The 26,783-nt window shown below is 36.4% G+C and overlaps 1 protein-coding gene across 10 annotated transcripts in view; it reads left to right on the forward strand.

Annotated features, from left to right (window-relative positions):
* RTN4 (reticulon 4) overlaps positions 1 to 26,783 on the forward strand; it is a 75,629-nt gene that overhangs the window by 34,215 nt on the left and 14,631 nt on the right. For 8 of the 10 annotated variants that reach the window (XM_086326879.1, XM_086326881.1, XM_086326876.1 and 5 more), the window contains one exon: positions 24,752 to 24,959. In XM_086326879.1, the coding sequence (XP_086183005.1) occupies positions 24,752 to 24,959 (208 nt within the window). Of the gene's footprint in view, positions 1 to 5,024; positions 5,207 to 6,670; positions 6,729 to 9,575; positions 9,650 to 24,751; positions 24,960 to 26,783 lie in introns of those variants that run through there. The other 2 variants (XM_086326885.1, XM_086326886.1) reach the window with 2 other exon arrangements.

Raw genomic sequence — 26,783 nt, forward strand, 5'->3', positions numbered from 1 at the left:
TCACTGTGCTATACTATAGGTCCTTATTATATATTTTATATGTAGTAGTATGTATATGTCAATCCCAGTCTCAATTTATCCCTTCCCCCTGGTAACCATAAGTTTGTTTTCTACATGTCTGACTCTGTTTCTGTTTTGTGAGTAAGTTCATTCGTACCTTTTTTTTTTTAATAAGATTCCACATACAGTCAATATGGGGCTTCGCGTGTGGCACTAGTGGAAAAGAACCTGCCTGCTAGTGCAGGAGATGTAAGAGACGTGGGTTTGGTCCCTGGGTTGGGAAGATCCCCTGGAGGGAGGGCATGGTAACCCACTCCAGTATTTTTGCCCGGAGAATCCCATGGACAGAGGAGGCTGGCGGGCTACAGTCCATAGGATCTCACAGAGTTGGACACGACTGAAAGTGACTTAGCACGCAAGCACATAAGCAGTATATAATATTTGTCTTTCTCTGGCTTACTTCAGTCAGTATGATGATCTCTAGATCCATCCATGTTGCTGCAGCTGGCATTATTTCATTCTTTTTTGTGGCTGAGTAATATTCCATTGTATATATGTACCATATCATCTTTATCCACTCTGTTGACGGTCATTTAGGTTGCTTCCATGTATGACTGCTGTAAGTAGTGCTGCAATGAACATTGTGCTGCATATATCCTTTTTTTTTAAATTTTATTTTATTTTTAAACTTTACAATATTGTATTAGTTTTGCCAAATATTGAAATGAATCTGCCACAGGTATACCTGTGTTCCCCATCCTGAACCCTCCTCCCTCCTCCCTCCCCATACCCTCCCTCTGGGTCGTCCCAGTGCACCAGCCCCAAGCATCCAGTATTGTGCATCGAATATGCACTGGCGACTCATTTCATACATGATATTATACATGTTTCAATGTCATTCTCCCAAATCTCCCCACCCTCTCCCTCTCCCTCAGAGTCCATAAGACTGATCTATACATCAGAGGGTATATGCCCAGTAGTGGGATTGCTGGGTCATATGGTAGTTCTATTTTTAGTTTTTTAAGGAACCACCATACTGTTCTCCATAATGGTTGTACCAATTTACATTCCCACTAACACTGTAGGAGGGTTCCCTTTTCTCGACACTCTCTCCAGCATTTATTGTTCGTAGATTTTTTGTTTTTGATGATGGCCATTCTTACTGGTGTGAGGTGATATTGTAGTTTTTGTATCTTTCTAATAATTAGTGATGTTGAACATCTTTTCATGTGTTTGTTGACCATCTGTACGTCTTTGGAGAAATGTCTGTTTAATTCTCCCCATTTTTGGATTGGGATGTTTGGTTTTTTGATATTGAGCTGCGTGAGCTGTTTGTATATTTTGGAGATTAATCCCTTGTCAGGACTTGTACTAATTTTTGCCCTTCTAATAATAAGAAAACCCATTACTCTGTTGATTACCAACAATGAATATTTATTAATATTTTTATAAAAAATTGATAGTTAATGACTTACACATTATACAAAGTTCAATAAGTGTAATTACGGTAAGTCTTCTCCCTTTCATAACCAGCTGCCTAGTGTACCTTCCTAGAGTCATTTACTAGGATTTGCTTCGTAAGTATCCTTCCAGACATTGTGTACCTGGCTTTTTTAAAAAAAAAAAAAAACCTGTAGTTGTTTGACAGGTTAAAGTAACTATCTTGCTGTTTTGATCTTTAATTATTAGTGAAAGTGAACGTGTTCCACATATTTATTGATTATTTGTATTTCTTGTATGAAGTGCCTGTTCATCCCCTTTGCCCATTTAAAATTTAGAATCACCTCTTTCTGATTTTGAGAGTTCTTTGTATACAGTACAAAGATGCAAATTTTTGTCATTTTATAGTTTTCCCTTAGTTTTGTGAATTTTATTTTACTTTTTAGTGGATATTTTCAGTTTTCACATGGGAATATTTATAACCTTTAGTTTACTTACTAATTTACAGCTTCGTTTTTATGTTTGGGCTTCCCTGGTGGCTCAGTCGGTAAAGTGTCTGCCTGTAATGCGGGAGACCCGGGTTTGATCCCTGGGTTGGGAAGATCCCCTGGAGAAGGAAATGGCAATCCACTCCAGTACTCTTGCCTGGAAAATTCCATGGACTGAGGAACCTGGTAGGCTACAGTCCATGGGGTTGCAAAGAGTCAGACACAACTGTGTGACTTCACTTTATGTTTAATTCCGATCTGTTCGAAATTGATTTTGAATTCTGGTCAGAGATCGTTTTATTCCACATGTTATTTGGTGTTGGAGTTATTTTCCTTTTCCCATAGTACTCGGATCTAGTTCCTGACTGCCAATCAATCCTGGGAAAGAGCTGGAAAATTGAGTAGTTTTTGCCAGATTGCCTGTCTTGGGTTGGACAGTCAACTGTACTATGGGTGTTGGTGCCATCTAGTGTTGGAGACAGAAAAGGGTATCTGTGGAATGCTCTGTAATCCACCATATTCAGTTGGGCAAAGGAGTTTAGTGAGTTGTGCATATTTGCTTCACACTAAGAAATGACTTTGAAAATGACTTTATATATAAGAGGATTTTGAATTCAGGCACAACATATTAAATCAAGCAAATGCTTGAATCATGCTATGATAAACATTATGAAGTGACCTTGAAGATTCCCCCAAACATGTATTGAGCGAAAACTTAAAAGTTTTCAAAGATTTGTTCAAAACCTAATGATTATTTAATTCCAAATTTTAAAATGCTTTGGATATTTTGTAATATCTATTTTGGATTATAATATAAGAAATCAACATTTATTTAGTTCTTATTGAATAGTATCACTTTCAGTTTCTTTATGGTTTGTACTATTCATTTTTAGCAGCTTATATGAAATTGTTTATAGACCTTAGAATGTTCATTATTTTTTGGTTATTTGTAGCTTGTTCATTTTCTAGAATACAGTCTTTGTTCATGTCTTAGGTTCAATTCAGTAATTAATGCTGAAGTGCTATAATTTAGTCCATAGAGGGCATTATATTACAGCGTATGGTGTTAAGCGTTATAATTTAATCCCTTTCAGTAATGGGACATATGTTGAGTTTCATACTTTTGTATAGCTCAGAATAATTAAATTTTGAAGTAAGTGTAAAACTACTCTGTAACTATAACTTTTTTTATTATAAATTCCTGTTGTCCATTGCTGGAAAGTAGAAATAATTTTTTTAGTTATTAAGAATTGTATACTAGCAACTGCCAATTTAGAGAGTAGCACTTCAACCCAAATGATCCCTTCTTTCTCATCTTATTTGCCTTCATCTCTAAATATCACAAAGCAAACAAAGCAAAACAAAAACTTGAGTTTTTTCTGGGGTTCAGAATTAGAGGAAGGAAAGAAATGGAAAAGGAGGACTATGTTGCAAGAGGTGGCCTGGGAGGTCTTACAGGTTAAATATTGCTGCCTACTCCAAAATACAGACTTCTGCTGTCCGAAATCCTAGATTGAACCAAGTCAAGTACCAGAAGATGTGAATAATATGAATGGTAAATACCTTTTGTCTCAAGAATTCTTTTTTCCTTCTCACATTAGTGTAGTAATCTCTGACTTGAAAACAGTGTTTGGGCGATGTTTTTGAGTGCATTATTCTAATGCTAAAGTAGTTACTGGCCTTCAGTCTTAAGGAATTCATTATTAGAAAATACTACTTTGGAAATGTTACATAGTTAGTGAATAGTTTCTGATTTCTAACTACTGCAGGAAGAGGCCAGAGATTTTTAGCTGTGATATGACGTGGTGACAGTGTTCTCAAATATCACATTTTCCAAGGGTCCAGTGAGGAGAATTTAAAGTTAAATATTAACTTTTTATCTGAGAATACTAGACTCTTTAAAAATTGCTTGCTTTATTTGTGTTTGCAGTTAGAGAGGCAGAGAGGGAAAGGAACTGAGTTCTTTATTCAGGCCACTTCTGATATGATCACGGGTTTTTTGCAGCCCCAGTTTTACAGCAAGTTCTAATATATATACATATATATATTATATATATATATAAAACATATATATATGTTATACTATTTCATTGTAGCTAATCTTCTGAAGTATGTAGTTTCCTGCGTAGGCTCCATTCTTTATACTTCAGCATATAAAGCATTTAAAAATATATGTTGCCTTTCCTGCTAAAGTCAAATGATAGTGTTAGTTAAACCAGTTATGAAATGTTAGTAAAGATAAAATATTCTGTACTGGAATGAATGTCAGTTTTATAATTTTATAATAAAAATTTTAGAAATTCCTTTGATTTGTTTTTGTATTTATCAGTAAAATTTTATTTTGGTCTTATGTCACTTTCCCAAAGCAAATGATATAATTAGCATGTGAATATTTCTCCTCAAGCAAAGAGTCTATTAATAGTACCTGCAGTGGTGCCTAATAGATATTTATTGAAAGATTGAGTTGGAGCAGGTGGTGATTACAAAGAAGTGTATATTTACAAGTCTCTGGATTTCTGTAATTGAAAAAGAAGAAAAAGCATTACATTAGAAATAGAATAAAAACTTTTTTCTATTTAAATAATTTATATTCAAGAAACAGTAATAATTTAACTTTTGAGATTCTCTTGTCATACCCTTATAAGGGTGCAAAATGCTGATAATTTAGGAAAAAGTAAAAAGAGAATGCATTTGCAAGACTTGAAATTTAAGCTATTACCCTTCTTTGGATCAGTCCATTTTTATCTTTTCAGGTAATCATTAATTTTAAAGTTTTAAATGAGGCTGGAAAGCAGCAGCAGAATTCCCCTATCAAGAAAAAAAGCAAGAACCGAATGTGGTCTTCACGTGTATTACAGATATATTCAGTGATTAACTCTGCCAGAACAACCCTCTTTTCTCTCCTTTCTTTTGGTAGCTTGCCTCCCACCCCACCCCACCCTACAAAAGTAGCTCCATTGGGTGTGAGCAACAAGCAAAAGACTAGAACAATAAGCAGATAGAAGAAGGCGGTAGTGCCTGGGCATTCGTAGCCTAGTTACAGATTGCACTGCGTCAGACTGTACCACACCCAGAAGGCGTCAGGTGACTTCAGTCCTGCTGCAGTTGTGCAGCAGAGGAGACTGCAGGCTTCGGTTGAGGAAACGGGTATTTCATGTCTCAGGGGGTAGATTTTCACAGTTGCAGCTTTTCTGCTGGTATGCATAATTGATAATTGCATCTGTAGGGCAGATTGTGACAAGAGATGGACGGTCAGAAGAAAAATTGGAAGGACAAGGGTATATCTGCTTTTTAATCTTTTGTTCATTTTTTATGTGACCAATAATGTATTTCTATGAATAACCTTTGCAATTTAGATATATTTTGGATTGAAAATGAAGTCGAATAAGGGTTTAAGAGTAAAGGATTAAATCAGCTATTTCAAATGTTTTTGCATTTGGCTGTGTATGAGAAAATGTCATGCTGTTCTGTTTCACTGGCATTCGATTTCGTCTTTGCAGTCCTATCGTTGCTTAGGTTCTGTTCTTAAATCTTTGATGTTTTAAACAATGTCCTTTTAACAGGATTTCATTTGGTCACTTGAGTGTGATAAATCTACATAGGCATGTTTGTATTCCATAATGACATATTTTCTGTGACTCAGTATTTTTTTTTTTTTTAAAGCTGACTTGGTGTAGTTGAAATTCTATCCAAAGATTTGTAGGTAGCAAGATTCTGTGTTTGCACTAAGCCTGTTTTCTTCTTTGGAAATATTATTGAACCTTTAAAGTTATTACCAGTTACCTTTTAATTAGATTATAATTTTGTATGTCTTAAAACATTTAAAATATATACACAGTAGTTTTAACTGTGTATCTATATTTAAGTCAGTAACCTTTGTCCTTGTACTAACCAATCAGTGATCTTGATCCCCTTTCCTCCCCCTTGAAAGCCCAGATCCTTTCAAGTCTCAGTGGATCTGGGTTGTGTAAGAATTTAAGCTCGTGAGTGTAATGAATATTTTAAAAATATTTTATTATGTAGATGGTTAAATGTGCCATTTTAAGGAAAAAGGAAAGTGGTAGACTGTATATCTGACCTTATAATAAATTACCTTAAAAATTGTTAGAGCTGTTTTTAAGTAGTCTGATTAGACATTCCATACAAGCAATTTTTTGGCCACATTCAAGTTTTATAATTAAAAAAAGTATTTCTGTAGCAGAATTGTTAGCAGGATTGGTGGTAAATGTATAGTAAAAGCAGTATATGGAGCTAATTACAATATCTTTAAAAATTTGGTCAGTAAAGTATTGTGGGGAAATGGTGAGCTTAAGATTGAGGTCATATTGAGACATTGGAAAGAGTTTATAGTTAACACTTAAAGAACAAAAAACAATAATAGTTTGATTTTTTTTTTACCTTTATGGTTTCCTTACATAGGAATTTAATGAAGAGAAGGATTTTTATTCATCTTTCTGACCATTAGCATTACAAAGTAAAAGTAAATTGCTTTATTAGGTTTTGTTAAAACATCAGTAGGGGTAACAATACAATAAATATAGACTTTAAAAATAGGTGAAAAGTCACATTACAGCCTTCTTAGCAACCATTAAGGCTCTGTATTAATAATTTGAATGTTAGACCATTTAACAACGTCTTAAGTTCTTTATTTGCTGAACTAATTTAGGAATACTTTGATATTGGAGAAATTAAGATTGAGTATAATCCATATTATACCAGAGATTTATTTTGATTATTTTCAGGCACTATATATAAAATCAAATTTATTCTGAAATATCTCTGGAGAGCCTCATTTTGTATGTAAGTGGAATTGCCTGATACTTTTTTTAGTGCCTGTCTTTGGCTTTTTTGCGTGGGAAGACTAACTTTACCTATTGTTTGTATTCATTTGTTAAGTTATATTTTAGTGTTTATCAGCAGCTAATTTTAATGTTGCAGATTAGAGGTTATGACTTAAGTGGAAATCAGTGAGAAGCTGAAACTACCATGGAGTGAGTTTTTCTTCATTTTATGAAAAGTGTGACAATAGAGGAAAGAATCTAATCTAAGCTCTCTAGGTATACTAAACAAAAAACAGTCTTAAGCCCATACATATATTTTTCTACTCCCTTACCACCCCTATTCATCTAGTTGTCACATCTAATGATGGTAATATATAAGGGTATAAAGAAATGAGATATTCTGATTTCAATGTTTAAAATTTGGTTTTGGTTTTGTTTTTGCTGATTAACTAGTGTTGAAGACATTTTATCTTTCAGGCTAAGCCCCATGTAATAATTTATATTATTTTATATATTTTTCATATTGGGTTTTCTATTGTTCTTAGTGGAATACTTATAACAAATTAAATCTATGAAGTACTTGACCATTGAGGTTAATTTGAAAAGCACTGATTAAGACAGTCAAAAGATTTTTAAAGAGCCCAAAATAGAAGGAATAGATTTGAGGATTTGGGTGGGGTGGGAGAATGATTTAACCACTAAACAAGGTATAATAGAGCTTTCTGGGTAGGACAGAATAGAATGTTTATAGGATAGTAGCTGCAAGATAAGATTGGTATGATTAAAGAATGTAGAAGATTTGTAAGATCTAGGTCAGGTTTCCTCAAAGTTCCCTGAAGAGAAGAATTACCTTCTTTTTTGTAAGGATTCCTGTGATCCTGTTCAGATCTAACCAAATCAGAACTTATAAGGGAAGAGTGTGGCAATATATTAAGCATCTTGACACTAGGGTTATAACACCATTTATGTTATAATCAGACACATTTAGAAAACCCCAATCTATGTTTTCAGGTTTCTTTCTGTGGTTTTTCTTAGTGTGTGATTTTGGCCAGAGTAAGAAACTTAACTTTATTTTTGTCTTCATTTTCCTCTTTTGCATGATTTTTGGTGTACCAGTGTTGATGTTCTCTGGTTTTATGAAAAGATACTCTGGGTCAGATTGCAGAAGACACTGCAGTCTTTGGATTTTATCATAAAAGGAGTGAAGAGCTTTTGGAAGCTTTAAAGACTGTTTTGGGGTGCTATATAAGATAAATTGGAGAAGGACTTAGACGCAGAAGGGGATGACTGTATTTGTGCCCACATTTAAAGCAAATAGTGCCTAGATTTGGCCTGAAATAAGAATGAAAAGGGGGTGACAGGTTTGAGAAACTTAGAGAAGAGTACTTGACATTTGACATAGATTTGTGGGAATAGGGTGAGTGAGGGAGGGACTTGGAGGACAACATGAAATTTCAGAGTGAAAGTTTGGCAATGCTCGTGCTTTAATGTCAGTAGAAATAGAGCTAAAGTAGGTAGAAATGATGCCAAGTTCTGTTTTGGAAACTTACTGAAGCTTAGTGAAATGACAGGCTTAATGATGAATGACTAATTGAGAATTGAATGTAAAGTGAGACAGATGAATACTGTGAGGACATTAGCATAAAAAGAACAGAAGATTAAGTAAGGAAAGCCTAAAACCTATTGAAATAGTGGGGATGTGCAGACCAGGAAGGATCAGGAAGTTAGAGTCCAAGCAGGATGGTAGTGCCTGTTCCCTGATTTTAAGGAAGGAGAGATTTTTCAAGAGAAAATAGAATGGGTGGTTAAAACACTACAGAGAAGTCATTTAATGTGAAGATGGAGGAATGACTGTGGACCCTGTTGAATTTTAGAAATGTGCAACACTACCCATTATTACCAGTGCTTTTGGGATTTGGCAGTTAACATGCTGTAAGTGAACCTTGAGAGAAGTTTGTGTAGAATGGGGACAGAAGTTTTCTAGCATTTAAATCTAGTTTGATTGTAAGGCAAGACAGATTGACTTAGGACCATTTCTGGAGTTTAGGGCTCTCTTTACTGTTGCTAAGTTGCTTTCAGTTTCTTTCAAAGCGTAAGGTTACTGAGTATGTGGATATAGGCATATGCTTATACTGACATTTAGGTAGAGAGAAGAAGGAATCTTGCTGCTTGAAACATGCCTTACGTAACCCCTTACTTAAACCCACCCCCCAAAAAAAATCCTTAGAAGGGAACTTGGGTGTTAATCAATTGAGAGACCTATTGATTAGAGGAAGCCTCCCTGCTTTTCAGTTCTAAACTTAGTTGAAACCCAATGTCGAGTCATTCATTAGCGATTTTTTCTAGTTTTTTTACTGCTTTAGTATTGTTACACTCTGTGTGTGTGTGTGTGTGTGTGTGTGTGTATGTTGTAGAGAATCTAGAAGGTCTGTGGAAGAAGGAAGCTATCACTTCACAGAGTGGTTTTGGTGTGTATTTTTAACAGTGGGTGTATGTGTTTGGGGGTTATGTATGGTACAATTTGTTCTGTAATCATTTTTCTCCCACTAAATGGGGAAATACTTTGATTTAAAAACATTCTACATTGTTTTAATGGATGTAGTATTCTAAGTATGCCCTGTTAATCCCATATAGTTAAATATTCAAGTTATTCCTAAAGTTTTCGCAAGTATGAGCAGTGCTAGAACAAATATCAGTTCAGTTCAGTTCAGTCGCTCAGTCATGTCTGACTCTTTGCTACCCCATGGACTGCAGCACGCCAGGCTTCCCTGTCCATCACCAACTCCAGAGCTTACTCAAACTCATGTTCACTGAGTCGGTGATACCGTCCAACCATCTCATCCTCTGTGGTCGTCTTCTCCTCCAGCCTTCAATCTTTTCCAGCATCATGGTCTTTTCAAATGAGTCAGTTCTTCACATCAGGTGGCCAAAGTATTGGAGGTAAATTATTGTTCTTATTCATAATTATTTCCAAATTGCTGGATTATAGTATTTATACTTTTGATTCATGTTGCAAAACTACCCTCCAGAAAGATGCAAATTATTTTGAGCAATGTATAGAAGTACCTGTCCTGAAACCCTGGCTAAAATTAAATACTCCATATACTTTTTTGATGGTTTTAACTCTTTTCTAAGATAGCTATTTTTGTCTGTTTTAAGTAAATTACTTGATGAGAACCAGTTTAAGTTGAAAAAGAGTAAATTTGCAATTTTTTCCTCCTTTATATGGTTTAATTATCTTGAGTGGATAAGTAGTGGGAGCAATGGAAGTATCTTCTCTGTTTTCTATGTTTACCCAAATCTGGGTTCTCCTCATTCCTCACCAGAACTTCTAACTGGCTTTTCTATTAAATCCTATGTATCAAGCCAAACACTTCCTAAAGTATGGCTCTGATTATAGCACTTAAGGGATTTTCCTTTACTTTTCAAATTAAGTTCATACTTCTGCCCTGGACTTTTGAAAGGCATTCATAGTCTAGTCCTAGCCTCTGTAATGCCATCTCCCTTATTCTGCCTCCAGCCACACTAAGGGACTCATTCCCTCAACATGCCTGTTCTTTGCATTTGCTTATGTTTTTCTCTGTCTAAAATCCAATCCAAGTTTTAGGCCCAGTCCTTCCTGAGGTATTCACCTCTCAAGTGGAGATAATCCAGTGTTCCTCAGAACTCCCAATCTCTTGGGTTTCATTCTGTGCCTTCTGTTACAGTTTTACGTATATAGTGGTAAAGAACCTGCTTGCCAATGCAGGTTAGGCGTAAGAGATGCCGGTTCGATTCCTGGGTTGGGAAGATCCCCCGGAGAAGGGAATGGCAATCCACTCCGGTATCCTCGCCTGGAGAATCCCATGGACAGAGGAGCCTGGCAGGCTACAGTCCTTAGGGTCTCAACAGAGTCGGACACAAATAAAACAGCTTAGCACAGCACACACACACACACACACACACAGAGGTATATGTATAAAATATTGGCTTTTTTTTTCCCCTAGTCTGTAAATTACTTGAAAGCAGAAGAAATAGTGGTGGCCTCATTACTGGGTCTTCTCACTGACTGTGCATAGCTTTGCAACAGAGTGAGAGGATGAGAACTTTGATATTCAGCCAGGTTTACTCCTGTCCTTGAACCATATACATCCATTCTGTGTGTGTGTGTGTGTGTGTGTGTGCGCACGTGCGCGCTCAGTCATTCAGTTGTGTCCGACTCTTGGCAACCCCATAGACTGTAGCCCATCAGTTTCCTCTGTCCATGGGATTCTGCAGGCAAGAATACTGGAATGGGTTGCCATGCCGTTTTCCAGGGGATCTTCCTGACCCAGGGATCAAACCTGCATCGCCTGCGTTGGCAGGATTCTTTACCACTGCCACCTGGGACGCCCATACATCCATTCTTGGGAATTTTAAAAAATGTATTTTCAAATGGGAGAAATAAAAGAGAGTCTCCCTACCTTACCCCTTCTTAAAGGAGCAGTTAAGTAACTTAAGCAACTTTTGTGAATCCAGGATTTTTATATTTTACCCATAGATAAGACATCTTAAGAGTCATTTATCCTATTCTAACTAGTCATGTTTTACAGGTCAGAAAAACAGGAAAACTAAAGGGATTGAATTATTTGTTCAGCACTACATAGCTAGTGGCATAGGGTCATCATCAAAGATAATGCTTATTTATGTTACTAGATGTGTGTTTCTGTGTATATAATGTATAAATATATCAATGTGTCTACTTCAGTCTGCTTCATTGTCCTCAAATTTTTAATCCAGTCACATTTTAAGCATTATGTAAGGTATTGATAGACACTAAAATACTGTTGCATCTGTGCTGCCAGTGCAGACACGGGTTTGATTCCTGGGTTGAGAAGATCCTTTGGAGGAGGGCTTCACTCCAGTATTGTTGTCTAGAGAATCCCAGGGACAGAAGAACCTGGCGGGCCACAGTCCATAGGGTCACAAAGAGTTGGACACGACTGAAGCAACTAACACACATGCATACACACACATTGTATGTACTATTGGCCATTTATTCATTGAGCATTTATATTGAGTATGCAATAGATATGTAAGGTTATAGAGGTTTACCTACTAGTGAAGTTCATTCTCTTTTTAAACTAGTAATTTGCTCTGACTTTTCCACCTATTTCAGTTTATTAAGCTTTTCAGATTTCTGGAGTAATGGAACAGTATGTTTCCCACTTATTTTTTATTAGTAGAAAATAGGACTTCTGCAGCACTTTCCTCGTTCTAAGGTTTGGTGCCTATTTCTTGTATTGTGTGAATGCCAGCACATTGCAAGTGAGAAGTTAGAACTATTTTCTGCTGTATTTTTTGGTTCTCTTATGATACAGCTAGAAATGGAATGTGGGATTAAAGGAAGTGTTGAAAACAACATGAACTAATGAATTAAGTAAATTGGTTGGCTAGTTAGGGAACCTCAAAGTTCTCTTAACTCATAGAAGTTTGGATTTTCCTTAGAAGGCAGCAACAATAATAGTAGTTTTACCTTCCTGCAGTATACTGAAACATTTTCTCCTTGAGGATACTTAATATAGGAGAAACAACCACTTAAAGTAAGCTCAAATTTCATGGCAAATAACAGGCCAAAAATTTATTTAAGACTTTATCTTGAAACATAAAACTAACAGTTATGAAACTTAAAATTTAGGTTGTAATCACAGCTGTGCATAAGTTCTTAGAATAAACAGAGATGAATCAAGTTTGGGGGCTTTATGATGTGTAGTTTTTACTAAGAAATTGGTTAACCCAAAATGACATGTTTTCTGGTTGAATTTTCACAGTGGATCATACATAATGTCCTTTTACAAAAAAGGTTCAAGGGTTTTCATGACTTTCCTGTTGGTTATTCTTAATCTTTTGAGGTCACATATTCTATTTTGAGGTGCCTATTGGACTATCAGTCTCTTTTGGAGCAATTCTCCAATGTTGCTTAAGACATTGATCTTACAAAATGCTACATTATTAGGAAGATGTGCAGTTTTGTGGTTGATTTATGTTGCCTCATCTATCTATATGTATTGCTATTATAGTTTTAATTTATTATTTTCAAAGAGAGGGACAATTTAGATAGGTTCTAGGAATCACAATTTGCAATTTAAACAGAACATGATTCACTCCTATTAATGAATCTGTATTACTGAAATTGCGTCTCCTCAGTTATTTAAACTAGGGTTGAAACACTATATGGAATCCTCAAGAACGATAAAGAGCAAATGAGGACTGATCAGTTCAGTTCAGTTCAGTCGCTCAGTTGTGTCCAACTCTTTGTGACCCCAAGAATTGCAGCACTCCAGGCCTCCCTGTCCATCATAAACTCCTGGAGTCTACTCAAACCCATCTCCATTGAGTCGGTGATGCCATCCAACCATCTCATCCTCTTCTTTCTGGAGTTATTTCTCCACTGATCTCCAGTAGCATATTGGGCACCTACCGACCTAGGGAGTTTATCTTTCAGTGTCCTATCTTTTTGCCTTTTCACACTGTTCCTGGGGTTCTCTAGGCAAGAATACTGAAGTGGTTTGCCATTCCCTTCTCCAGTGGAACACATTTTGTCAGACCTCTCCACCATGACCCGTCTGTCTTGGGTGGCCCCACACGGCATAGCTTAGTTTCATTGAGTTAGACAAGGCTGTGGTCCATGTCATCAGATTGGCTAGTTGTCTGTGATGGTGGTTTCAGTCTGTCTGATCCCTCTCAGCAACTACTGTCTTACTTGGGTTTCTCTTAACCTTGGACGTGGGGTATCTCTTCACGACTGTTCCAGCAAAGCGCAGCCGCTGCTCCCTACCTTGGACGTGGGGTAGCTCCCCTCGGCTGCCACCCCGACCTTGGATGTGGGGTTAGATAAATTCCTTTAAATACAAAATGTGGTATGATGGCAGGAGTGAGACATTCATGGTCAGACCTGAATTTCAGTTGGTAACCCTGCACAGTTTAATAATATTAATACTTCTAAGCCTCACTTTCTTTATGTATAAAATGCAGGTAATAGGCACTTTATAGAGGTGTTGTGATCAGTGATAATGTATACAAAATAGTTGTGCAGTTCCTTGCTCAGAATAGGGGATTACTAAATTACTACGGAAAGGGCAAATATAGAATTTATACTAATTTTATGTAAAATGTTTCTTCCTTAGATGGACAACCCACTGTTAAGTTGTCAGGAGTAAGACAGGGAAGATTTAGTGATGAAAGACACAAGGACCTGTCTGAAATTAATGTCTTTTAGAAACTCAGGCTACAGGATGAGGAGAGATGGCGGAGAGGGAGGCTGGTTTGCCAAGTATTTTGTTGAGATACTTTGTAGCAATACTAGGTACCCTTCAAGGTGAAACTTCCTAACTGAAACCAAGTTAGCAGTGCTTTCTTTCAAAGAAAGCTGAACTCACCTTTTAAAAAAATCAGAGCTTAGTTGAGCATTAAATCATTGTATTTAATATTTGATTGGGCTACTTGACTTTATCTCTTCAGACATTACTTTTATTTAGTATTTAGTTCATCAAGCATTTTCACATGTGAAATCCCACTTCATTTTCAACTAACTTGTTAGGTGGCTGTCATTTTTCCAGTTTTATACATGGGGAAACTAGGTTAAGTGATCTAACCAGGGTCATACTGATGGTAAATAGGTGGAAGAAATAGGACTCAAGCTTCTCTTACTGTCTTTGCTGAAAGGTTAAACTCCCACTCTGCACAGATCTTTTTGTGTACCTTCACCTGTCGCTTATTAGCCAAGTGAATGCTTATTGTGTGTGTGTGTGTTAGTCCCTCAGTCATGTCTGACTCTTTGCGACCCCTGGACTGTAGTCCATCAGGCTCCTCTGTCCATAGCATTCTCCAGGCAAGAGTACTGCTTATTATGTGGAGATAAAAACTTACTATGTGGTAATAAATGATTAACTCTGAATTCTAGTCATTTTTCCTGGCAATTGGGAAAATTTTATTTAAGGCTTGTGATTTCTAATAAATAACATAAGTATGTAATAGTGTGAAGACTATGATTGTGAAAAATAAACTAAAAATTAATATCATTCTAATCATTTCAGTAGCTCAGTCCTGTCTGACTCTTTGCAACCCCATGAATCACAGCACGCCAGGCCTCCCTGTCCATCACCAACTCCCGGAGTTCACTCAAACTCACGTCCATTGAGTCAGTGATGCCATCCAGCCATCTCATCCTCTGTCGTCCCCTTCTCCTCCTGCCCCTGGTCCCTCCCAGCATCAGGGTCTTTTCCAATGAGTCAACTCTTCACATGAGGTGGCCAAAGTACTGGAGTTTTAGCTTCAGCATCAGTCCTTCCAAAGAACACCCAGGACTGATCTCCTTTAGAATGGACTGGTTGGATCTCCTTGAAGTCCAAGGGACTCTCAAGAGTCTTCTCCAACACCACAGTTCAAAAGCATCAATTCTTCAGCATTCAGCTTTCTTCACAGTCCAACTCTCACATCCATACACGACGACTGGAAAAACCATAGCCTTGACTAGACGGACCTTTGTTGGCAAAGTGATGTCTCTGCTTTTGAATATGCTATCTAGGTTGGTCATAACTTTCCTTCCAAGGAGTAAGCGTCTTTTAAATTCATGGCTGCAGTCACCATCTGCAGTGATTTTGGAGCCCCCAAAATAAAGTCTGACACTGTTTCCACTGTTTCCCCATCTATTTCCCATGAAGTGATGGGACCACGTGCCATGATCTTCATTTTCTGAATGTTGAGCTTTAAGCCAACTTTTTCACTCTCTTTCACTTTCATCAAGAGGCTTTTTAGTTCCTCTTCACTTTCTGCCATAAGGGTGGTGTCATCTGCATATCTGAGGTTATTGATATTTCTCTTGGCAATCTTGATTCCAGCTTGTGCTTCTTCCAGCCCAGCATTTCTCTGCATATAAGTTAAATAAGCAGGGTGACAATATCCAGCCTTGACGTACTCCTTTTCCTATTTGGAACCAGTCTGTTGTTCCATGTCCAGTTCTAACTGTTGCTTCCTGACCTGCATACAGATTTCTCAAGAGGCAGGTCAGGTGGTCTGGTATTCCATGTCTTGAAGAATTTCCCACAGTTTATTGTGATCCACACAGTCAAAGGCTTTGGCATAGTCAGTAAAGCAGAAATAGATGTTTTTTCTGGAACTCTCTTGCTTTCTCGATGATCCAGCGGATGTTGGCAATTTGATCTGTGGTTCCTCTGCCTTTTCTAAAGCCAGCTTGAACATCTAGAAGTTCACAGTTCACATATTGCTGAAGCCTGGCTTGGAGATCATTCTAATAGTTAAACGTTTATTTGTTTATATTTATTAATTTCCTTTTTAACTGCCTTTCTTCCTTTCTCATTCTTCACCTTACTTTATTAAAGAGTACTTAATATTTGCTTTTGCTTAGGAAGTAGGCATTTTTCAACTAGCTGTTGCTTGTTCTATCGGTGTTTTTAGGAGCACCTAGTTAAGTGTTTTTTCCTACCCAGATACAAGATTTAAGAATTGGAACTTGACTTCAGGCTATTCAAGGAAGAGCTTCAGTAAGAATTTGATTAGGGGCAAAATGTAATTGGATGACTCCTGCATGTCAGGCTGGCACTATTTTTAGCTATGACAGTTGACAATTTATGATTACCACATGTACGCAAACTCTTCCTACTCTTCCTTGGGCCAGAAGTTATTTCATTTGAATAAAAGACTGTAGTGTATGGGGAATTATTTTAAATTAAAATTTTGATTTGATAGTGATGCTGTACTACTCTGTGCACTGCACAAAGCACAATCAAAGATTTTTCACAGTTTTATTTGGAAAACAAAAATGGGGAAGCACTGCAGGGAATAAATCACTTTTTTCTAAATGACAAAAATTTTGTTTAAATTGATCAAAATTATTAATATTTGGTAATCCATAAGCATTCTCCACTGTTACAAAAGGAAAAAGCACTGTTAAATTTAATTTCAGATTTTTAAAAGGAATTTCATGGACATTTTATTTAAGAATAAAGTTTAGGTTGCCTTGCATGATTAACACTCCATTCTGCAATACAGAAGGGACTTCAGGAAGCGTGAAAGGGTAAACTTTTCCTTGTACAAGCCCTTTGTCTTAATTTTGGTTTCTCAAGAATATAGAGGCCATTAAACTCTTCCTTCATAAACAGCAGTCCTGAAGTGATTACAGACGAATCCAAAACTAACATTTTAGAGACCTTGTAGTTCATATTTAAAGATGTCCTTTAATTTGAAAATATTAAACTCTTTAATTATTCTTAGGAATAGAAACTTGTTAATCTGGTCATTATTCAGACAGTGCAGGAAATGTTAATGAAGCAGGTAATATAAAGATTAAAGGCATTTAGCAGTCTTTCAGGATCTAGTAAGGAGAGAAAAGCCTGTAAGACAGTATTTACTGTTTTATAAGTTATCTGAAAGCATCACTGTTTTTTACTTAAAAGTGTAGATATCTGATAGTTTAAATAAACAAATGTTAAATCCAAAGCATAGAAACATTTTTTGAACAATTAGAATTACCACATGCTTTAAACTGGCATAAGTATGCTTTCATTCTAATCAATCAGTAATATTTACTGAAGGGTTTTTTGTTTGTTTTAAATTTTTTAATTAAATATACAACATTGATTTTTAGTGTATTTCCAGAATTGTGCAGCCATCACCATTATTTAATTTCAGAACATTTTCATCCCCACCCTCAAAAAAATCTTAAACCCATCATCAGTCATTCCCAGTCTCTGCTCCCAGTTCTTGGCAACCACAAATCTGCTTTCTGCTTCTATAGAATTGCCTATTCAAGACACTTGATGTAAACAGAACCGTACAACTGTGTAACCTTTTGTGTTTGGCTTCTTTAGCTTAGCGTAATATTTTCAAGATTCATCCATGTTGTTGCATGTTATCAGTACTTCATTCCTTTTTATGGCTGAATAATATTCTGTCATATGAATATTTTGTTTATCCATTCATCAGTTCAGTTCAGTTGCTCAGTCGTGTCTGACTCTTTGCGACCCCATGAATCGCAGCACGCCAGGCCTCCCTGTCCATCACCAACTCCCGGAGTTCACTCAGACCCACGTCTATCGAGTCAGTGATGCCATCCAGCTCATCCTCTGTCGTCCCCTTTTCCTCCTGCCCCCAATCCCCCCCAGCATCAGAGTCTTTTCCAATGAGTCAACTCTTCTCATGAGGTGGCCATAGTACTGGCCATTCATCAGTTGACGGATATTTGGATTGTTTCCTCTTTGGGTTACTATGAGTAATGCTGCTGTGAACGTTTGTATACATAGATTTTTCTAGTGTTTTGAATGGAAATTCCTAGGAGTGGAATTGCTTTGTCATATGGTAACTCTCTGTTCAACTTTTTGAGGGATTGCCAGTTTTTCACCATTGCTGAATTTTATATTCCCATCAGCAATGTAAGAGGATTCCAGTCTTTTACTTCTTGCCAACATTTGTCATCTGCCTTTTTTATTTTAGCCAGCCTAGTGTGTCTGAAGTGATATCTGGTTGTGGTTTTGGTTTGCATTTCTCTAATGATTAATGACACCTTTACATTGCTTACTGGCCATATTCTTTGCAGAAATTTATATTCAAATCCTTTGCCAATTTTCAGCTGATTTGTCTTTCTATTGTTGAGTTGTAAGAGTTTCTTAAATATATTCTGAATTCAAGTCTTGTATCAGATGTTTAATTTGTAAATACTTTCTCCTATTCTGTGGTTGAATATTCACTTTGATAATGTCCTCTAAAGCACAGAAGTTTTTAATTTATTGAGGTCAATTTATTACTTTTTTTAAACTGTTTCTGCTATAAGGAAACATTGCCTAATCCAAAATCATGAAGATTTATACTTATTTTTTTCTTGTAAGTTTTGTACTTTAAACTCTTCAGGTCTTTAATCCGTTTTGAGTTGTATATGGTGTAAGGTATGGGTCCAACCTCAATCTCTTTGAAGTTAAATGTCCAGTTGTCCTAGCGCCACTTGTTGAAAAAACTGTTCTTTCCCCCATTGAATGTCTTTGCATCCTTGTCAAAAATCTCTTGACCATAATGTAAGGGTTTATTTCTGGACTTTTAATTTTATTCCATAATCTATCTATCTGTCCATCCTTATGCAGCTACCAAACTGATTAGCTTTGTTGGAAGCTTTGAAAAAGGAAAGCTCCAACTCTCTTGTTTTTCAAAATTATTCTGGCTATTCTGGATCTCTTGCATTTCCATAGGAATTCTATAGTTGGCTTGTCCGTTTTTTCTAAAAGGCAGCTAGGATTTTGATAGAGATTGCTCTATAGATCAATTTGAGGCGTATTCCCATTTTTATAATAATGCCTTTTAATCTGTAAACATGGGCTGTCTTTCTATGTATTTGTCTTTAATTTCTTTCAACACTTGTAGTTTCAGTTTCTAAGTCTTTTGCTCTGTTTAAACTTTTTGATGCTATTGTAAATGGAATTCTTTTCTTAATCCATTTTCAGATCATTTACTGCTAGTATAGAAATACAATTGATTTTTTATATATTGATCAATATATATATGTGTGTGTGTATATATATATCCTACAACCTTTCTGGACTTGTTTATTAGTTTGTTGCTTTTTTGGTGGATTCCTTAGGATTTTTCACCTATAACACTGTCTTATTTGCAAATAGAGATCGTTGAATTTCTTCCTTTACTGTCTGGATACCTTTTATTTTTTTTCTTGACTGCCCTACCTCCATATCTCCAGGACAGTGTTGAATATAAGTTGAAAGAGGAATATCCTACCCTAGTTCTTGGCCTTAGGGGAAATGCTTTCAGTCTTTCACCATTAAGTATGATGTTAGTTGTGGGTTTTTTGTAGATAACCTTTATCAGCTTGAGGACATTCCTTCCATTCCTATTGTTAGTTTGTATTTTTCTGATGAAAAGGGTCTTAGATGTTGTCATATGCTTCTTTATTGTGATCATGTGGGGTTTTGTCCTTAATTCTTTTAATATGGTGTATTATTGATGGGTTTTCATATGTTGAAACCAGCCTTGTATTCCTGTGATAAATACCACTTGGCCATGATATGTAACCCTTTTAATGTGTTGCTAGATTTGGATTGCTCATACCTTGTTGAGGATTACTATATCTGTATTCATAAGGAATCTTGGTCTGTAGTTTTCTTGTGATGTGTCTGCCTGATTTTGGTGTCAGGGTTGAACAAACATCTAAATTAACTAATGGATATAGTGCATACATTTCTTAATGGATATTAGAAGCAATAGTATTTGAATATATTTCTCAAGAAGGAAAGGATTTTGAAAAAATTTTATGACTCCCTCCATTGAGAATCACCAATACTGGATAAACTTCATCTTTCAAAGTTTTTTCATTAAAACCAATTTAAGGAATCTGTGAAACTAGAAATACTGGTGAATATCAATTAAAATTGTACCCCTCTTTGCTAGAAACAGTATTTTTTTTATCCTTGCAGCTTAATTAACAATCTGTTAAATTCCTTTACAAAAAAAGATTGAAACCCTTCTATACTTGGCACCATGACCATGACGACCATGCGGATTGCTTCTCAGACCTTCCTGTAGGGTATATTGCTTTTGTCTTAAGTTTGCCTGTCAGTACCTAGTTGTCAAGTCTCTCTTGACTCTTCTGCCCTTTGTTCCTCCTCATCACCAGGGCATCTCTGGGACTTATTTCCACATGACTCTCATCGAATCTGCTTTGAGAGCTCTTATATAGCTATTTGCATATTTTCACACAGTATATATAGACTTGCAGACAAGATCTTCAGAGCTCTTCCATTTCTTGAAAAGATCTCATTTTTAGGAACCATTTGATAGGTAGAAAGGAAGCAGTAGGTTATAGTTCACTGTACTTGCATGCAGTTAGGTTAACATTAGGCAGCAGTCACTGAATATCACTGGATCATATACATGACTTCTCATATCATTAGCTTAGAGGAAATTGGCTTGATTCAGCCCAAAGCACCAGAACTTTAACTATGAGCTGTATGTAAATATTAATATTGAGGTATCAGGGAGGGTATTTTCTTCCCAGTAGGAAAGCCTACTGGGAGAACCACATTTGTTATAAGATTCTCTAGTGGTATCAAACAGGAATAGAAAGGGTGTATTTTTGGTAAATAAGTAGTAATTCATGCTTCCCTCAAAAGGACAATTTCAGGTGGCATAAAAGGGAATGGAGCAAATTAAGTTCATAACAGTTCAACCCAGAGATAAAAACTGTTAACTAGATAGCCTTTCAGACTTCATGCTGCTGCTACTGCTGCTAAGTCCCTTCAGTTGTGTCCGACTCTGTGCGACCCCATAGATGGAAGCCCACCAGCCTCCCCTGTCCCTGGAATTCTCCAGGCAAGAACACTGGAGCGGGTTGCCATTTCCTTCTCCAGTGCATGAAAGTCAAAAGAGAAAGCGAAGTCGCTCAGTCATGTCTGACTCTTAGCGACCCCATGGACTGCAGCCCACCAGGCTCCACTGTCCATGGATTTTCCAGGCAAGAGTACTGGAGTGGGGTGCCATTGCCTTCTCCATTCAGACTTCATAGTTAACACATTTTTAATAAAAGTCTGAGCCTTTAATTTGGCATCATGCATGAAGAGGGTGAGTTTTATCTGTGGAAGCCTATGTTAAAAATTCATGTTCACCACTTACTAAATGATCTGGGTCTTGCTTTTCTTGTCTAAAAGCCTGCCTCATAGAGTTTTAATTGAAAGAGATAATGTCTATAGACAGTATTTGATCTAAGTGCCCAGTAAATGCTGACTCAGGAAATAAAGGGATATGTGGAGAATGTAGATTGGCAACATGGGAGACATTTCTTAGGTGTAAAAAGTCTGTAGCTTCTCAGTCTTTTTCTTTTTTTAGCTCCTCTCATACTGTTGTCGTAATGGCATAGTTTATAATGGCTTGAAAAATTATAGGAATGTGAATTTGTTTTCCTAAATCTTTAATAATGTTTGACCAAAAGGAATGTTCATTTAAAAAAACTGATAAAAATAAAAATATTTAAGCTTCTCACCCCCTAGTAAATCTAGATCAAAAAAGAAAGCAGATATTTTAAATTTTTATCTCGCGCAAACAATAGAACATAAAATCTGACTAATTTGGACACACTGATTGGGAATTTGAATGCAGGATTGATGTACTAACTGTGAATCCTGTTTGTTTCTGTGAGTCTACAGAAAGTAGAGCCTCATCCAGAGTTATACAGTGCTGAGGATGTGGGTACCAGAGTGTGGGTTTCTTGAGTCCTTGTTCCTGGTACTTCTTTCCACCACAGCCATCTATACAGCAATCAGAGACTACTAATAAATAATTCTTATCTAGTCATTGAAACTGTTTGGACAGTAACTCTTGTTTTATTATGTAACTTGATTTGACGTTAATATATGTTGTATATACCTCTAAGTCTAATGGTAAGAAATAGTGAGGATATCTGCATTTATCTTTTATCAACAATAGTTGATTTGAGGGTTAATAAGTGTTCTGGAGCACGTTGAGGATCAGACATTTTTACAAAGGAAGAGGTTTTTTTTTTTAATATAAAAATAGATTTGGGGTGTTTACTTGCTCATTCATTTAGGTTATCAACTTGTATTTGCCCTGTAATGATGAAAACTTAAGTATGTTTTAAAATCCTTTTCTGGTGATTTATAAAGTGACATGTTTGTGATATAACACAGCAATGTGTGCTAAGTTGCTTTGGTCATGTCCAACTCTTTTCAGCCCTATGGACCATAGCCCACTAGGCTCCTCTCCATGGGATTCTCCAGGCAAGAATACTAGAGTGAATTGCTGTGCCCTCCTCCAGGGGATCTCCCAACCCAGGGGTGGAACCCAAGTCTCTTACATCTCCTGCATTGGCGGGCGGGTTCTTTACCACTAGTGCCATCTGGAAAGCACTAGGTTGACATTTTCTTTTTTTCTGTGTATTTATTATTTAAAAACCTGAATAAGAAGGTGATAATGATTATGGTGGCATTTATACTAATAACAAAAATAACAGCTTTGACATTTATTAAGAAATACTTATTTTATGCTGTATACTATATTAAATGTATTCTATTCATTATCTTACTGATGAAGAATTTTGTTAATTCATTATCTCACTTAATCCTTACAACATCTCAGTAAAATCAGTAATGATCTCAGTAAAATCATTCCTATTTGTATACATATTTTATAGAGGAAGAAGGTGAAGTGTAGAGTGATCTAATGACTTACCTGAAGTCATGTAACTAGTATGTTATGGAATCAGTGTTTGAGTCTAGGTGGTTCAACTCTGGAGTCTTAAGTGCTTTGTCTGTGTAAGCTCCTGTTGTGTCTGTCTTAGATACGCTGCTGTTGTGGGGCACAGGGGGCGCCTCCAGGAAAGAATGTTACCAAAGGCTAACTTTGTTACTGCTTTCCTTACCCTCTTGCTGAAAGAAAGAAAACTGCACTGGTTATTAGGATTGTTGCTAGCAGAGACTCACAATGAGCCCTGTCCCTGTAGGTTTTCTAGATGCCTACCCATTCTTCAAGACTCAGCTTGATATCTGCCTCTTTCACAAAGTCTTTTAAAATTTCCTCTAGTCTTTTTCCTTTTCTAAATTCTCACAGTGGTATGGTATTTGTTTTAAAATTTACTGATACTGTTTTTATGTGTCTTATCTTTCTAGAATTATAGTGTTTTAGAGTTGGACAGGGCTTAAAGAAAAACCCATGGCCCCATTTTCAGGTCTTTAAATTCATTCTACTAGGTTGAGTTGTTTTTGTTTTTTAACAGTATCAGCTCAGTGAGTGAGTGCTGAATGTCAGAAAGCTGTTAGCATTGCTGTTATTTAGTGTTTGTTATTCATGGTGCAGATGCACTATTTCAAGTTCTGATCAAGTCACAGTTGTGCTAGTATATTGGCATAGTAGTAGAAACTAGTTGAATAGAACAAAACTGATGTGGGTGTTTTAGGCAGAGTTGAGGAAACTCGAAATAGAGAAACTTTAATAAATAGTTGAAATCAGAGTTTGAAAACAAAGCTGTAAATCATATATAGGATGTTAATAGCATTCAAATCAGATCATATTTAGGAGGGTGGAATAAATGTTCCTTAAACATAATAAATGTTGAATCCCTGGTATGTGCAGCACACTTATGGGCATTTAAAATATCTTAATCAGTACTCATTTACTAACAGGAATTTAGGGCTTCATAATAATATCTAACATTTTGTAGTTCATATACATAAATTTTCCCACAAAAGTACCCTTAACACTAAAGGAAGTTCAGACACATTAGAGGACCTGGGGATCAAGACTGAAGTAGCCCCTAGATGTGATTTTTCTTTATTGCCTCCTTCATCTTAAAAATTAACTATTTAAAAATGTACTCGAGTGTATCCATATTTATTTTACTATAAGAATGCTCCCCGATCCCGACTGTCCACAATCCAGAAAGGGATGAACTATGTTTGGCCTGTGAGTTCAAGAGCTCTTGGGCCTCCTGCAGAGGAGGGTTGTACATAATTATGTTCTCCTTGGGTTGTACATAACCTGATCCTCAGACCACAGGCCCCTGGTTATTCGATCCCCACGGTGGCCTGTGACCATGGGCCAAGAGCAGACTTGCTAGGTTAGGCTTTGTCCGACTCCTTACTATTAATAAACATTATTAATAGTGTAACATGTTTTTTCTTTGACACCTAAAGTTTTATGGCATTGCATTTACCTGCTCCTAGAGGAAAATAGCTTTCTGGGTAGTGTAAAGGCTATTTCCCTCTGTTATTAGCTTTGTAGGAAATGTTTGTTTCAGTGATAGCCAGGTTAGGTTACAGTTTTGTGAAATTTCTCAGAGATCTCTTAAAAGCAGAGCCGTGAAACTCACTTGTTTAGTTTTTAGTAAAGTTTTAATTTCTTAGCATGTTTTGAGTTAGTAGTTTTTCTGTGTTAAGATATTTTTTCTATTATTTGAATATACATATATACACACTTAAGGCCTTTTTACTTTTGTAGGTAAATAAAAATGGGTAAGGTAATGTTCTAATTTCAGATCTCTTCTTTTTACATCTTTAGTTGTTGACCTCCTCTACTGGAGAGACATTAAGAAGACTGGAGTGGTGTTCGGTGCCAGCTTGTTCCTGCTGCTCTCGCTGACAGTATTCAGCATTGTGAGTGTAACGGCCTACATTGCCTTGGCCCTGCTCTCTGTGACTATCAGCTTTAGGATATATAAGGGTGTGATCCAGGCTATCCAGAAATCTGATGAAGGCCACCCATTCAGGTGAGATGTCTGGAAAACAAGGCACACGTTGGCAGCACTACAAACAGTCTCAGTATTGACTCAGACTAATTTCTGGTATTTGTAGAGCTACAGGCATGCTTTTTTTTTTTTTTTTTTTTTAACTGCTAAAAGATAATTGCAAATTTTTGCTAAAAAGCTATACCAGAAGCATCTGCTTTTGGGATTTCCTAATGGTCATTTCATAGGCTCCTGATGGAAAAGCCTGGGTTTATGTATCATTAGCCGTAGCCTAACTCCACTACATGTTAGTAATATTTACTTATTAGAAGTAGGTGTTGGTTACCTAATTTTACTTTTAAGGAAGCTATATCTTGTTAACATGTTTGGGATTGGCGAGAGTTATATTTTCTTTATTGATTACTTTTTATGCTGATATTATGCTTTTCCATTGTGCTTCCTCACTATGTCCATGTCTTTTCTTACCATTCTTTCCTGTTCTATCTAGTTTCTTCTCCTCCTTCCCTAAGGCATTACTTTGGTATTATCTTTTATTTCACCATTTTCTTGTCTGTAAATTATCACCTTCTTACCTTATTTTGACAAGTACACTAGCATTATATCTCTGGTTGCTAATGGGGTGGACACACCTCAACTTGGATCTTCTGATCTCACTTCATACTCAGCACTTTCCCCACCCTCATCCCCTCCTTTAAAAATTGAGGTAATTCACATACTGTAGAATTCAGTGGTTTTCCATACATTCATGGAATTGTACAACCATCACCATCTCATTCCAGATATTTTCGTTATACTCAAAAGACATTTTGTCCCTATAGCTGCTCCCCACGTGGCCCCTGACAGCCACTAAATTTTCATATTTTTCAATGAGTCTTTTATCTCAGACTTACCAGTTTCTATCACTTAACACCCCTGTTGTCCTAATTTCAGGTTCCCAGTTTTCATGAGACTCTATGAGACTAGACATTACTACATTTTACAGAGGAAACAGTGAATTCAGTAATACGAAATTGCAGTTTCAAAACAGCAGTTATATCATGCCACAAGTCATAAAGGAGTATGATTTTTAATTAGTTACACTGAAATATATAAAAACATTGTCAGGCCAACAATTCTAAATTATCTATAAATTTTACATATTGTTTGATTTAACGAAGACTTTTAAAAGAAACTAACGAAACATTATCATTAGCTCAAAGATCTTTTATGGTAATAAATTCAGCTAACATGCCAATTTAACCGCGTTTTGGACAGTTTTCCAAGTTCTCCAGTCACATTAGTAAAGTTAATATCATATAGTTGATATGTAATACCTGTGGTCTTTGGGAAAGAGTGACAGCTGTGCTGCCATTGCAGTAATAGCACATAAATGCCAGGTGGATGAATGTAAATATCTTCCGGTGCATGCCTTTGGGCCTGCTGGGCAGATGTCTTGTCTTCAGCAGGAACAAAAGCAGTGGTACAGAGAAACAGAATACAGCTAAGTCATATCAGCCACTTCTCTATATTTCTTAAAACTGCATTAATAAATCTTTGCTGGTTTAAGGGTTAGGTGTGAATGTGTGACCATTTTTAACTTGATAATAATAACTTGCTATTTGTTGGCCAATAAATAATGATGGACTGGGAAGCCTGGTGTGCTGCAGTCCATGGGATCACAAAGAGCTGGACACAACTGAGCGACTGAACTGAAATAGTAGTTGTCCTGTGCTAGACATTGTACTAATAAAGATAATGTTTTAGTCCTTGACAGTTTATACTGTAGTAGAAAAAAATGTACAAGTATACACACGTCTGTATTTCAGGATGGATATGATAATTACTATAAGAAAAATACAAAAGAAA

The sequence above is a fragment of the Bos grunniens genome, chromosome 11 (assembly GCF_055505025.1).
Source record: "Bos grunniens cultivar Pamir isolate PY7600 chromosome 11, Bosgru_T2T1.0, whole genome shotgun sequence".
NCBI lineage: Eukaryota > Metazoa > Chordata > Mammalia > Artiodactyla > Bovidae > Bos > Bos grunniens.